This window comes from Coptis chinensis, chromosome 7 (assembly GCF_015680905.1).
Source record: "Coptis chinensis isolate HL-2020 chromosome 7, ASM1568090v1, whole genome shotgun sequence".
Classification (NCBI taxonomy): domain Eukaryota; kingdom Viridiplantae; phylum Streptophyta; class Magnoliopsida; order Ranunculales; family Ranunculaceae; genus Coptis; species Coptis chinensis.
In genome coordinates, this window is record NC_141462.1 from 79,977,535 (window position 1) to 79,993,350 (window position 15,816).

At 35.1% G+C, this 15,816-nt stretch overlaps 1 protein-coding gene across 1 annotated transcript; it reads right to left on the minus strand.

Annotated features, from left to right (window-relative positions):
• Positions 1–1,470: 1,470 nt before the first annotated feature.
• On the minus strand, positions 1,471–10,105 carry LOC147489190 (GHMP kinase family protein). The gene is made up of 10 exons (XM_086571833.1): positions 9,483–10,105; positions 9,189–9,387; positions 7,007–7,070; positions 6,649–6,712; positions 6,449–6,529; positions 3,672–3,758; positions 3,278–3,435; positions 3,117–3,165; positions 2,103–2,227; positions 1,471–1,944 (listed from the first exon to the last, which is right to left on the minus strand). Exons 1-10 carry the CDS (start codon positions 9,702–9,704, stop codon positions 1,722–1,724), a joined length of 1,272 nt encoding a protein of 423 aa, XP_086427959.1. The 5' UTR covers positions 9,705–10,105; the 3' UTR covers positions 1,471–1,721.
• Positions 10,106–15,816: the final 5,711 nt, after the last annotated feature.

Sequence of the window (15,816 nt, forward strand, 5' to 3'; positions counted from 1 at the left end):
ATAATATTTATATAGAAACCACATCATCTCTTAAAATGAAAATGAAAATGAAAAAAAAAAAACCCTATTAAAATAAAAACAAAACGCCGTTTTAAAATGAAAAATATAACAACTATATATTTTAGTTAAGACCTAAGAGTTATCCTAATCTCTTTTAGTCCCCTTTTACTTTTTTCTCTTTCAACTTTTACTTTAGCATTAAACGGAGATGTTGTATAAAGCTAGATTGATTGGTTGGTATCATGTCAACATCAGTTCTAAAACACTCCATTTTACTTAAAATTAAAATGACTACTAAAGTAACTAACCATTGCTTGCATTACAAGCAACCTTTCATGTTTCCACGTGTTCATGTACCAATGGTACTTTGGGCCATAATTAATCACCGCCGTGTACATCGGATGCCACTTAGATAAGTTACTGTAGCTTTAACCACATAGTATTTCGAAATAAATAAAAAACTCAAAATATGCCAAACCTAACAGGTGTCAGTTCATTACGTCATTTATCGTACATGGGTAAAAAGACATTGATACCTGAACCAGGAATCTGACCCTTTATTTTATTTTTTGGTTGTTGTGTAGTGAGGACTGAGGAGGGTACATCTGGTCCGTACCCAACAAACTGGCACGTATCCAACTTTGGGCCGTGATGGATAAACATTGTACACAGTACGGGAGAGTCATGTGTTCCACGTTTTGAAGGCTGGACTAAGAAGTGTGTGCCATTATGTGTTTTGAAATTTGGACTAGTTAGCAAATGAAAACTTCGTTTCCAAGTTTCAAAAAGGACAGCCGTGGTATTATACATTTATATACCCACAGTATACAATGGAACACAATTGATTTTGGACTTTTGGTGCACTGCTCCTAATCTGCTTATTTATTGTACATTTGTTACTTTTGAATTGGGGAGTGGTGCTAATGTTTTGGCCAATTCTAAACTGCTGCAAAACCCGACAGTTACATGCACTGCCCAATGCTTCCTATGCACCAGACTGACTGATTAACTTTGTTTCATCGTGTCTAAAAACTAAAAAAAAAACTCCCCTCACACATGATCTGTGTAGAGCCTTTTACTTCTATTTTCGCCTAGGTTGGTAGAATCATTCGAAAGTGGATTAATCTAAACTTTAAACTTTTAACTTCAGACAAAAGAAACAGTCTAAAAACCACCTCATTCAGAATTGTATCCTTGACAAGATTAGTATCAAATTAGTAATAAAATAAGTTGCCTCTACAACTCGGGCTGTTTCTCTGAAAGCATTGGCGTTAGATACATGTCACATCTGCATATTGGTCGGTATGTAAGTTGGCCTTAAATGAACAACCTCATAGCGGCAATGAAGTTTTCCAACCATTACAAAGAAACTAAAATCAAATTGAGAGAGAGAGAGAGAGTAGCTATATCATCAGAGTAACGAGTAAATCAACAAAGAAAAGAAAAGATTTTGGAAGGCAACATATAAAATTCAAAGAAAATAATTCACATTACCTTAGTAACTTATTCCAACAAAATTAGGGTGTTGCTAATTATAAGAAAAGAGGAAACAAACATTACAAATACAACACGCAACAACTCAGCAAAGATCAGCTTACAAAATCATTGTACACTGACGTTGAATGTAAATGAAATTAAAACACCTACCCTCACTACTTTCAAGCTTCTGGGGTCATTTATCATCAGCCTGTGAAGAAAACAGATCGAACGTCTAATATCATTTACTTTGGCAAACCAGTTTTAGTGTCGAGAAGTGTTTGACTTTCATCAGCAAACAACGTTGGACCTTTCCCAGGTCTTGTGCAGATAAAGTAGCTAACATCACCCCTGAACTTTTGGGAGGGAATGTTATCCTTAATCTCTGCAGGTGGAGGCAAAACTTCTACATCTTTCATGGAACCAATACCGGCATCTTTTAGAATTGATTTATCTCCAAGTACGAAGCTGAAAGAACAAGCAAGAGAACATCAAAAGGTAGACTTGCTTAGAACAGAAACTCCTAAGCCTTTTTAATCTTAAATTAAGTAGTGTTACCAATCAAGGAGATTAACAAAGATGACACGGTAACCCTCAAAGCAAGAGTCTCGGAAATAAATAAATACCTGGAGAGCTCAGTATCGGAAGATGGAGGAAAGTAGAACAGCAACCTCTGAATAAGAAGGGTAGCAACTTTTCTATTGGGTGCAATTAGAACTGCATTAGGCCCCGCATCAAAAGTGTAAGCCACCTGTCAAGTATCATTCGATTTAGTAACATTAATGCAAATAGCTTATTTGGCATCAGATGATAGGCGTACAGTGAGGCAAATCAACACTATCTTGTCCAAATTGCTCAAGGATTTAATAATCCAAATGGAATCAAGAAAACTGAGAAAGCTAAGGCCTAGTCTAAACAATCATTTGTGAAAGTTTCAGTAACGGGCAGAGTGTGGTTATCCCCAAACCTCCTCTCTTGTTCCATTTGACAGAGGAATTGTTGAATAATTCACGTGCACATTTCATCAACATCAACACTCATGCCTCATATCATATGCTTACAGTATGAAAATCTAATTCAAAAACAAATTTACAACAGGTGAAGTGACCAGTCTTTATTTTCAGTTTAGTTAATATCATAATATGACATGTTTTTGTTCCGGTAAATGTTATTAAAGAGTTAATCCAAGAGAGTTGTAGGAAAAAATATCTACAGTACAGACCGTAGGGACAAAACTGAAACACAACATGCAACAACTACGTAACTCATGTCTACTGCCATCAGCCTCCCACCTACAGACAATATTCACAGTATTACAACCAAAGGAAGACTAAGCATCTAACTGAAACAACTGATGTGAATTAACGGTCAGACGCTTCAACAAATTCACTAGATTGAGAAATTAGGGTTCTTGATGTAGAAAACCCCCCAAATTAACAACAAGAACTAAATCACTCAATAGATAAGAAAGGAACAATATTTCTGAATAACAATCACTCCAAAATTTTAAATAAACTCTCAAAACAATTCTCACTGTTCAATAGAACAATCATAACAATAAAAATCACTCTCCAATATTCTCAAACATTATTTCAGTAATTCACTTTTCCAAGTACTGCAAAAGGAGCAGCAAGTTATACCTGTGGCATTGCTTCAAACCGATTCCACTTTTCCATGTAGTTGATTATCCTGGAAATGTAGTTTCTTTATAAGATTAGAAGCCTCAAATGTTTAAAAATCTAATTGAAATGCCAATGACAATAATTGACTACCATCTTGAAGGCAAGAAAACAGAACTTGCCTGTGGGACGTGTCATTCATATAGAAAATTGGAGGAGATGTATCCAAGCAGACCGCATGAAACTGATTACTATCAGCACAAGCTAAGCTTGCAAATGAAGTGAAATCCCGAGTTTTAATTGCTTCTTCCATTTGTAGTATGCGCTTTGGTACAACTTCCTGTAATATTTAACTGATCAGCATTGTTGTTTGATATTAGCATATGTCAACCCCGATCAAGTACAGAGAAACTTTGATGAATTTCAGCTAAATATAACTTTTAGAGGGTAAGACTATGTACAAGCCAAAAAACAGACTATTCCATGGGTTTTCACACGTACGAGATGACGGGCACTATTTAGCACATAGTTTGACTAAAGATAAAATGCAGTCAGAATAATTGCAAGAGTGAGTACCTTTGACCTATAATGCAGAAGAGGACTTGTCTCAACACTCTCACGCATTCCAGTAGTGCTGCTTGTTTCCTTCTGTCTTGAACTTACCTGGAACGAGAAAAATCAAAGCATAAATTAAGCAGTGTTTTTCCAGCCAACTCATGAAATCATCAATCAATAGCGAAATATTTTGAGATTAGCCCCAAGGAAAAATACAAATATATATGCAAATAGTAAAAAGGAAAGCCTACGAAAGCATATGTTACTGAATCCAAAGAGTCGATTGTGGACATCAAGGAGAGGGAAAATGGAAAATTTCAAGACATTGGCCAGAATAGTAATCAGCACATTAACTGAATTCGAAATTCTAGTGAAGTTTGAAGTTGAACACAAGATCTGCATGACTGCATGTAGTTTCTATACACCAGGATAAGTGGGGATCCATTTTTCATATTAAACAAAAGGCCCCTATGTGTAAATAAATGGGAGACGGTATTATAGATGTATCAAAATCAGTATATTTAAACATAGAATTGCAGAGAGAGAAACAACTGTGATGTGTCACATTTGTAGGAGATCATGAGTTTCAACTTTCAAGAAACTCCTGCAGAGACAGTTCTTTTTTTTCTTTTACATGTACAACTTCATTTCTTAGTTAAATTGACGACGAGACATAAAAGGTAAGTTGATATTAGACAAAATAATGAAGTTGAAGATAGAACAGGAGGAAGGATTTCATTGAAAAAACTAGAGATGAGACACTACTTAACAATGAGGGAGGAGAATATCACCAAGAGGCTACCTATGTACCTCTGTAACATTTCAAGATAAAGATGCACAAGTAGATAAAAAGTGACTCAAAGTAATATTTGCTGAACAACAAAGAGCAGTATGGATAAATTATATGACTGTCACATAATGATCAAACTAATTAAAGAATCTTACAATACAAACAAACCCAGCTTACTTTATGAAGTTTAATAATAAGAAATTACAGAAACAAGTAACACAAAGATGCAAATGTTGATTATAATGTAAGAGTAAGAAAGAGGCAAAAAGACGAGAATATTTGCAGGAATAAGGAATAGCTGTAAAAAAGTATAAGAAGTTTAGGATCACAGGATAAAATTTGGGAATGCATAATAAAATTTTTGTCATGCAAACTAGGGGTGTGCAAAAAACCGAAAGAACTAACAAAACCAACCGACCCGACCCGGACCTACTGAAACCGGCCGGTTTTTAGTTAATAGCAGTTCGGTTCGGTTGGAAAAAGCTAGAACCCAAGCTGGTCGGTTTGGCCATCGGTTTTCAAAAGCTTAACCCGATAAAACCAGAACCAACTTGACTTTATGTTGAGGCATAATAAGATCTCTATTGGTAGCCCTTAGATCTCAAGATCTAATGGTCATACCTTCACTTACAACACAAATAACCCTAAACATCAATTTTTCTCAAGTTTCTAACCCTCACACTCACCCCGCCGCTCTCCCATTCTCTTTTCTCTAACAACCATTTTCTATACAAACAAATCTTCTTCTCTTTTGCTCAACCACCCATCTCCTATGATCTCAAATTGTTCTCTCTCTCTCTCTCTACTGTAAAAGTGATTTATCTGATCTCTTTTTAATTTTCAAGAACAAATTTGTATTGAAGTAGTTAATGAAATTTAGAGAGACGATTTGAATGGGAATTTTAATGGATGATCTCAAAAGGAATGGGTTTACTTCTATTCTTTAAAAAATACCTAACTATTTAGGGGGTGTTTGGATCCTATTTATTTATTGCCAAAAAGTGTTTATTAGTGAAAAAACATTTTTTGAAAAAATAAATTTTTGATTTTGTATTTAAAAAAATTAGTTTTTCATCCAAAAACACTTTTTGAAAAAAGTTGTTTTATGAAATTAGGTCAAACTTGTTTTTTTAAAAAACTATTTTTCACTGTTGTTTTAGATCCAAAAAGCCCCCGATGTTTTATTTAACTTATCCATGATATGCCAAAATATATCGAGAAACATAGTGTGAAATCTATTTTCATAAAATCCTTTTAGTTTCACAACCAAACATGTTTATTGAAAAACTGTTTTAGAATAAATACTTTTTCATAAAAATGTTTTTTAAGAAAAAATGAGAACCAAACACCCACTTAGTTTTTTTTAATTTAATTTTGATTTTGTTTGAAATCAAGAATTTTTTCTCACTGTTGTTTTAGATCCGAAAAAACCGACATAACTGATCTGAAATATCGGATCGGGATCCTAGTTTCTACGGATCGGTTCGGTTTTGCATTTTTGATAACAGAGCACGTCGGTTCGGTGGTCGGTTCCATGTCAAACCCGACCTGAACCGACCCGTGCACAATCCTAATGCAAACAAGGCCTCAATAGAACCTTCAGGAAGACTGAAATTTGCATGGATAACATATTAAGAAATGATATAAAGTTATAAACATAACATGCCTTCATTGAAAGCATTTATTAAGAAGAGTTGAATGGAAAAATGGGTGTTTCTTATTGTGGCTCATAGCCACCGCAATAGTTTAGATGGGGCGTAGAAGCCTATGTGTATTGCGTATTCATGGGTGGCAGACCTATAAAGAGCGTCTTGTTCTAAAAGAAGGAACTGGCCATGAATATAATAGAAATTGAAGCATCTGCAATTCAAGACCCAGCAATTACTTTTTATTAGGCAGGAGAAAAGAACAGACTGACAAATGGGACATAATCGAGTGGCATACTATCAAAAAATTAAAACAACATATATACCCAATATATCTTTCCTTGAGTATTGGAAAAACATACCACTGCAATAATGATAACAAGATCATCCCAATGCATCTCATTTGCAAGTTGAACTGCAATGCTGTCACTTCCATTTGTGTCCTGCGAAACCCCAAACATATGGCAATTAAATTTGGAAATCAAAATAGATGAGATAATGACACAACCATCAGTCATCCATACGCAAAGCACCAAAGAGAAACCTTGGAAATCAACCTTACATTTCCCATGGCCCACTTGACAAATCCACCAAAGAGACTTCGACAAGCACTTCCAGATCCCTGCCTGTATATGCATAAATCTGTTTATTGAGTACTATATCTGGAGGATACTATATTACATTGTTTGAAAATTGAATGTGCATAAAACGGGACTTGTAGGCGACATATGTGAAGGAGTCACAAAAAGAATCTTGTCAACTTAATACAAAAAGGTGTAAAAACATGTAAAGTAACACCTTCAATGTTCAAGCACTATGTGCTTTGACCTAAAATGCACTGCAGCATTCAAATTTGAGGATATGCTGCTCAGCAGTATGGAGTCTAAAACTAAGAAAATGTTGATAATCTAAACGCTGACCTTGCAATAGCAGAAAGTTTTCCCTGTTCTTCTTTCACGTTCATTAGTTTCGCAAGGGAGTAAACTGCAAAAAACAGCAGCACATGGTTATAATTGTGCAGAAACATTAGTGTAAAAGTACCATTAAAGATCAAACCTTTGCATAGACGTTGAAAAAGAAAGAAAAAGAGGGGACTCTAATCTGAAAGTAGTTCCTCACTTCATCATATAAGGTATATACATCTCTCTCTCTCACTCAATCTCTTTAACTATTCTTTCTTAAGAAAACGGATAGAAAGACATCCAGTTCCTAGTCAGTACAGAAAACCATGAAAACAGATACATGGCCTGAAATGAGGATTTTCTAAGTGCATGAATAAATTGGCACCATTTATTAGAGGTACCAATATAACTTAGATCAGTAGTCACTTTAAGCAATAGTGCCTAGTTATGCTCAGCATCCCGCCACATAATCTTTCCATTTAAAATGTTAAAATCACTGTGTCTATCAGTTCCTAGTCAGCACAGAAGACCATTAAAAGCAATACATGGTCATAAATGGGGTATTTCTATGACAAAACACAAATAAATTGGCATCACATATGGCAGGCCTCAATATAACTGTGATGTATGATCACTCCAAGCATTAGTGACAAGTTATGCTCAGCATCACACCACCTCGTTCCTCCAATTCTGGTATCTGACCACATGTGTGTGTGTGTGTGTGTGTGTGTGTGTGTGTGTGTGTGTGTGTGTGTATATATATTATAAAACGGTAATTTACTTGAAGCAGCTTATATGATGTATCTCATCTAAAAACAAATAAAATTAAAATCTACTAAAGAATCGTAGAAAATATATCTGTTTCGAAATTCAAATAGAAAGGTTTAATACACTGAAATAATTTACACTTCAATCAAAGGAGAAATAAAAGGGGCAGCCAATCATTCCAATTCCACCAATTTTTTTAATAATTATTCAACTCCGATGTAAAATTTGATAAATGGTGAAACTTTGATGCAGAAGTAGGATGTTCACGGGTAGTTTTGTCTAATGCCATGGACAAAAGAAATTCCATCTCATGTGTTAATAATATGTTCATTTTCCAAGGAAGTATGGGTGAGTTTAATTAATTGCTTAGGATCAAGACCAGGGCTACCATAATATCGCTGATTTTCTAAAGGAAATTGGAACTGCTATGGTGAATAACATTGCCATCTTCTCACAGAAGCTATCTTTTGGCCCCATTGTCCTCTTACAATGCGATCATCTATATAGATGATATCCCTAACTTCAGCGTAAAATCATTCTTGCAAAAATCCTTCTTAAGGTTCAATTGTTAACCAACACGGAGTTTCTACTTTGATTTATAGGAGTTATCTGTAAGAAGATCGTCCAAAAACAAAATGTTCTTTCAATATTTAATTATTATTGAACCAATATTGCTTTCTATTGGATTTTAGTTATCTTCACATTCAAAAAAACTTCTTAACACTTCTTCTACACTAAAGAGGGTGATAGTGTGATACGTATTCTAGTCTTTCTTGACTCTTGTGCTTGTATGTTTTTTAGTGATATCCTCTATTAAGCTAATGGGCAGATGGCATATGGTAAACATCCTAAAGGGTGTCAATCTAGATAAGATATCTTACAGTAGTTCTCTCCATATTTTGTTATATTAAATTTGCTTGGTTTTAATTAAAGTTTCTCCTATCAGAGGAGAAAAATACTCAATGTCTCAACATAATACTCTTTGAGAAACTTAGTTGAGAAACAACACACATACTGGAGTGTAATGCCAACTTCAATACATACAGATCACAAACTCAACTGATTTGTATGAACATTGAGTCATTAACATAGATCTCATACAGCAGAACAACACTCCTACTCCTAAAGATCCAAACTACTCCTACTTACCGACTTCTCTAACCAACACATGACAGTTTAACGACAGACATATACGTTTAACTTGTTGCAGAAAATATGCATTGCCATCTCAAAGCGTAGTGGTTGAAAGTGATCGATTAGCCTAATTTTTTCACACAACTTCTAAAATTTTATTTTAACAAGTATTGAAATGGCAGAAAACCAACTATAATGCCGTTAAGCCGGTGTTGGTTTTCTCATCAGTTTTAACACATGAGGACTTGAACTTTCAATTCTACAAATACCAATACAAAGCAAATAAATAAATAAATACCTAAGCAAGCGAAACCAGCAGCAGAAGAAGCCAATCCAGCCGCAGTAGGAAAGTTATTAAACGATGCAATGTGCAAATGCAAATTCTCCCAATCTTCTTTCTTAATAAAAATCCCCTTCTCCTCATCTTCAACATCATTAGCCCGACTCCTAATCTCCCTTAAACAACTCTGATATCTACTACCAGATAGAGATATCTCCTACACTACAACAAAAAAAACCAATATAAACATTTGCCCACCACTCAAATCAATATAAAAACCTATAAAACAAATGAAAACAAAAATCGCGGTACCTTTCCATTAAGCCACATTTGATCAGAATCAAAACTAGGACTAACAGCAACAGTTGTAGTAGTACAAAGATGATTTGGATCAAGAGTAACACTTATACTATCATTAATAGGTAGAATTAAGGTCTCATCTCTTTTACCCCAGTACTTAATCACTGCTATATTTGTTGGTGATTGTGCTGTCACCATCAATATCCAATCCTTCTTATTCAATCCACCTTCCATTTTTTCCCCCTTATATATTGGATCTCAAAGAACTAAAAAAGTGTGATTTGGATTGAAAAAAGATTGGTTTAAGCTGAAAAAAACATGAAAACTGTCAAAAAGACAACTTTTTTTTTAGTTTTTGATTGGTTTGAGATTGTTGGGAATGGAAAGAGATGATTTTTAGATCAATGTGAAGGTTTTTAACAGAGGAAAATGGGTTTGTTTCAAATTGTAGATTTTTTAGTGATTGTTACAGGTAGAAAAGTTTTGGTAAGAGAGAAGGAAATAAGAGGGGAGAGAAATTTTTTAGAGTTTTTATAAATAGTTTTTTTTTTGTTGGAATTTTTGGGAAGCCAGTCTGTCTTAAAAATTGGTCTTTTAACTGGCAAAGGAGTTTTTTCATCCCAAGTAATGTATGCATCTTTCTATGTTTTTCAGGAGTTTTGTTCATAACATGGCAAAGTAGTCCATGTTTTGAGCTGTGGTCTTGGATAATCAAATCATATTAACCAACGTACTTTCAGAAAATTGCTAAGTTCTGTAATCAATCGGAGGCTTCAAGTAATATAATCGAATTCATTTATTAAGCATGACTAGAGCACAGTTTTCGTAAATATGAATTCACATGTGTATGTATGTATTGTATGTTGGTGCGCATTGTGAAATGTGTTTGGGGTGATGTCTGGGGATTGAGAATCGTGTAAGCACACAAAGATGCTATCCCTACCAACTCCACGAAATAAACCAAGCAAAAAAAAGCCAAGGGATTCTAAGTAGTAAATGATCTGTAGAAAATAAGTATCCGCCTTCGCTATCACAACCGCATACTTTCATGTCCTCTCCAATAAAGGAACAAATTTCGGGTTGGATTGCTGGATACCCAAAGTAGCATTGTGATAGATTGCTGTTCAGGATATGCTATCAGTTTTCAGTTAGTTGTACTTGTAGCTCTGGGGTCTGTTGGCACATTCTTCTAAAACAGATCTTGCTCCACTTAAAAAAGGAAAAACGACCAACGGCCGTGTTAACTGTCAGCCAGAATGATTTAAAACACAGGAAAATGACTCAGAATATTCCTCTTCTTCCACTGTTAAGTATTAACTGTTCAGGACTTCCAGTGGTTGGCCGTTGGGCATAGTGCTTGTATAGTTGCATAGTACGTTGACAATAACACCATGAATGCTTGAGAATTTGTCAATCTGGGTCGATTGGATAGTTTAATTGGAGACTCGGGATTTTGAGCTCAAAATCAAATCTGGTTTATTTATCCATTCCAGACTGTTAAAATCCATGTACGTGACACGTAAGTATGTGAGACCTGGGAGTAGAATGTGATGCCACATCCGCACACCATAACTTTTACGGATGGTGAGAAGAACGTGAGATGACGAGAAAAATAGTCCAAATCATAATTACAAAATATTAGGTTAAGGTTGTTTAACGATGAATACGAAGAAAAAAGGTTAAGATTTGTTTATCAGTTTATGGGTTAAGCGATTAATAGAAGGTATTGATAAAAATTGTGCTTCAATTGGATTAATGCTAATCCTGGATATTGACATGGCACGTGGTGATCACATGTATTCGTGTTTGGAAAATAACTCCAGAGTGACGGATATGATATTGACAATCATTAAGGAGACTGGAGGTTAGAAGTAAGAGCTTTGGTAATCTTGCAATGTAGAAGCATCGAGGCCCGATTAGTGTCATGCGCTACTCCCCACTCCTCAGATGCTTCTATGTTTGCTTCAGGAGATCTCAATCGAGAAGCCGTTGTATGTGATCGGGTTTCACGAGAGGTGAAGCTTAAAAACATGCTGTACCACACAGCTCGTATAAACTGTCTTGCTTGGTCTCCTGATAAACACCATGGTGGCTACTGGCTCACTAGACACGTGCATGATCATATACGAAATTAGTAAGCCAGCATCCAGTCGGATAACCATAAAGGGCGCTCACCTGGGTGGCGTGTATGGGTTGGCTTTTACTGATGAGTGTAGAAGATGCATGCTGAATGTCATGATATTAATGAGCTTAAGAGATGGATTCACAATTTATTTACCTCGATCAAGTTACTTTGTCCGAGATCATGCTGTAGATTATTGAAGAGTTTGGAATTCGGAGATTGTCGGAAAAAGGAAAAATAGTTCAAAATTCGGAATGGTGAGACAGTTCTAACGAAAACAGCTATAACTTTTTGCTCGATAATCGGATTCACAATCCGCTTTTTGCATTAGAAATCTAACTCGGAGATGTTTCCAACGGTGTATGGCTCAAATCATAGTTTGTCCTGAGTTGGATCAGGTTTACAGTTCTTTATGGGCCAATTTCTCTTCAAATAGCAAAACGTGGTAATCCGATTTTTCAATCAGATAGTTATCGTATTCCTTATCAAATCTATGCAATTCTTTGTTTTATATTGTGAGATAGATTAAAACATAGAATTACATGCTAGGGTTTTAATTTGAGGAAATTTAAAACCAAAGTCTATGTGTTCTAATTATTTATCTAGTCAATATGTTGTGGCACTGGGTGTTGGTTAATATGCATTGAAAGTTTTTTCATTGACTAGATATAATTGTTTGAGATTAATTTCTCTTTTGTATATATATGATCACCAAGGTTGGTGTCTTTGTTGGTAAGGGATACGCATGTAAGGAGATATTGAAGTTTGTTGATCCCACATCAAATAGTAATGGAGCTACACTTCTATTGATATAGAACCCCATACCTTAGATGAGGTCCAACTGAGGATTGGGCCAAGTAATGACTAAGGTTGGGGACAATATCAGTCTTGGGTGAGACATCTGTGAGGGTACCATGGATGGTCCTTAGGCTTGGCTCTGGTCATGTCTGACTGGTGAAACAAAGCCGATGGTTTGGTTAGACCAATTTCGGTTAGACCAGTTTCGGTCCAAGGTGGAGATTGTTAGGTGTATGGACCGAATTGGATGTTGTTGATCTTAATAATTTTATACGTCTACTTACATGATTTCTTGTTCTATTAACATTTGGCATGGTAAATTATGTCATATTAATAGGAAATATGTTGAGAACATGAGCATACTTGGTTTAATTCATAATTTGAATAATGATGATTTTGTACACGGTGAATCTTGCACTAAGGCCAAAATCACAAAGAAGCGTCACAAGTTAGTTGAAAGAAGTACAAATCTGCTAGACTTGGTATACACTGATATTTGTGAGCTTGAAGGTGTTATGACTAGAGGTGGTAAAAAATATTTTATTACGTTCATTAATGATTGCTCGAAATTTACATATGTTTATTTGCTGAAGATAAAAAGTGTGTTTTTTATGCTTTTAAAGCTTATGTACTTAAGGTTCAAAATCAGCATGATAGGAACATTAAAATAATTCAAAGTGATTGAGGTACTAAATATGGTTATACTGACTTTAATCTTTTTCTTGCAATCACATGGTATTATTCATGAGATGACAACTCCTTATTCACATGAAATGAATGGAGTAGATGAGTGTAAGAACAAAACACTTAAAGGGATTAATTGTTGCTATGTTGTTTAGTTTTGGAGCACCCCCAAATTTGTGGATGAAGCTGTTTTGATTATTAGCTATATATGTGTCGGATAGAATTGCTAATTCTAATACCAAGGTTACACTTTATGAGCTATTGAAGAACAGGAAGCCTAATTTGAGTTACTTCAGAACATGGGGATGTCTGGCTTTTGTAAGGAAGCATGATCCTAATATCTCAAAACTTGAGAGTAAGGCTTTTGAGTGTGTCTTTTTAGGCAATGCTATGGAGAGCAATGCCTATGTTTTTCTAGATATGAAGAGTAAATATTTTTGTTGATCATCTTATGCTAAGTTTCTTGAAGTTAGATTTCCATATTTAGCTAGAAATAGTGGGGGTAGTATCCTCCAAGGCCCCTAATATTGATGTTTCTGACACTGACATATCTAGATTGCATGATAGAATCATGGACACAGAAGATGAACCTAAAAGATATAAAAGAGCTTAGGGTCACTAAGGTTTTAGGACCCGACTTTGTCACTGTACTTTGGAAGGAGATCCCTCATCCATTAAAGAAGCTCTCATATCTTTTGATTTCGAATTTTGGAGAGAAGTCATTCAAGTGAGATTGATTATCTTATGGAAAACAAAACTTGGAAACTTGTTGATTTGCCTATTGATTGTAAAATTATAGGAATTAAATGGGTTTTAAGAAGGAAGTTTAAAATCGATGGTTCAGTGGATAAGTTTAAAGCAAAGCTTGTTATCAAGGGCTTTAGACAGAGAGAGAATTTGGTTTCTTTAACACATATTCACCTGTTACATGGATAACATCCATTAGAGTATTATTTTTTGTTGATGTTGTTCATAATCTTGTTATTCATCAGATGGATGTTAAGACAACCTTTCTAAATAGGGATTTAGAATAGGAGATTTACATGGATCAGCCAACAGATTATGTGGAACCAGGTAATGGTAAAAATGTATGCAGATTACTTAAGTCACTTTATGGGTTGAAACCGGCACCTAAATAGTGGCATGAGAAGTTTGATAACTTTATCATTACCAGTGGGTTCAAGATAAATAAAAGTGACAAGTGCATTTATTATAAGTACTCTGATGGGATATATGTTATTATATGCTTATATGTTGATGATCTACTAATCTTTGGTTCTAATTTACATGTTGTGAAAGAGACCAAGAACCTGTTGTCTTCTAACTTTGATATGACGGACTTAGGTGAGGCTGATGTAATGTTGGGAATCAAAATTACAAGATCATCTGATGGCATATGGTTGGATCAGTCACTATATTGAAAAAAATATTGAAGAAGTGTAACTACTTCGATTGCGTGACTATGAGTACTCCTTTTGATCTTCGTGTTAAATTATTTGTGAATAATGGTGAACCTGTGAATCAGAAGGAATATGCAAGTATCATTGGTAGTTTGAGATATACTACAGATTGTTTAAGACTTGACATTGCCTATGTAGTAGGTATTATTTGCAGGTATACTAGCAGGCAATAGATTCGGATTGGAACATCCTTTCAGAAGACTCCGAGATCACCAGTGGCTATGTGTTTAGCATTGGTGGAGGTGTTGTATATCTTGGAAGTCCAAGAAACAGACCATAATAGTATAATATGCTATGGAGTCTGAGATTATTGCTTTGGCTAGTACGAGTGAAGAAGCTAGTTGAGTACTAGGCTTTTTTACTCATGTACTAGTATAAGATAGACGGTATTAGTTATAATGATACTTTGTTGATATCATTACAGCTATTACTTGGGAGAGTTCATATTATTTTGATTTTGTGAGATTTGAAGATAACCTTGCAGATTCACAAACCAAAGCTCTGGCCAGAGATATAATGTGGACTGCTCTACTAGCATGGGACTGAAGCCAATTGAAAGATGAACATCTATGATGGTAACCCAACCTAGAGATTGGAGATCCCAAGAACTAGGTTCAAAGGGAAGAACAAGTCATAGAATGTTGGTTGTGAGACATGCATTGTTACTTATCTGTCCTGTAGTTGGATAGTAAAATGTATGAGATCCTGAAGCGATAATAAAGGTTGAGGTTTTCTAGGAAAAACTCTTAATGAAGTTCTATGGTCCTTATGGGTAGAGTGCATAGCTACAGGAGCACTCTTGATATATTCACCTAGTAAATGTGAAAGTAGAGGCCGCTTTTTATGAGAATGAGGGCAGATTCTCTAGATCATTCACGAATCCAGGAAGAGAGCACATGGCCTTTAATGTGTAGAACATAAAAGGAGAACACTACATATGTTGTGCGTGATTATAACTTATTGTATACTCAAGACCTAAGTTTAAGACTTAGTCACTTATGACTCTTATACTTTGAGTAATTTTCACTATATAAAGGTTTAAGTCTTGGACACCTTCATCTATGCATAACATGTTGATACTGATATTGATTGCCCTTAAATATATTTTATATTTTGTTTTTTTTCAAAAATAAGTGGGGGATTGTTGTGTTATTTTGAATAAAACAAGAGGTGAACTTGGGCTTGGGCTCTTTGATCCCTTATCTTGTTTTTGGTAAAACCTGTTTCCTGATAGGGTTGGAAACATAATTGGATATGGTTTAGGAAATAGAAACATGATGGA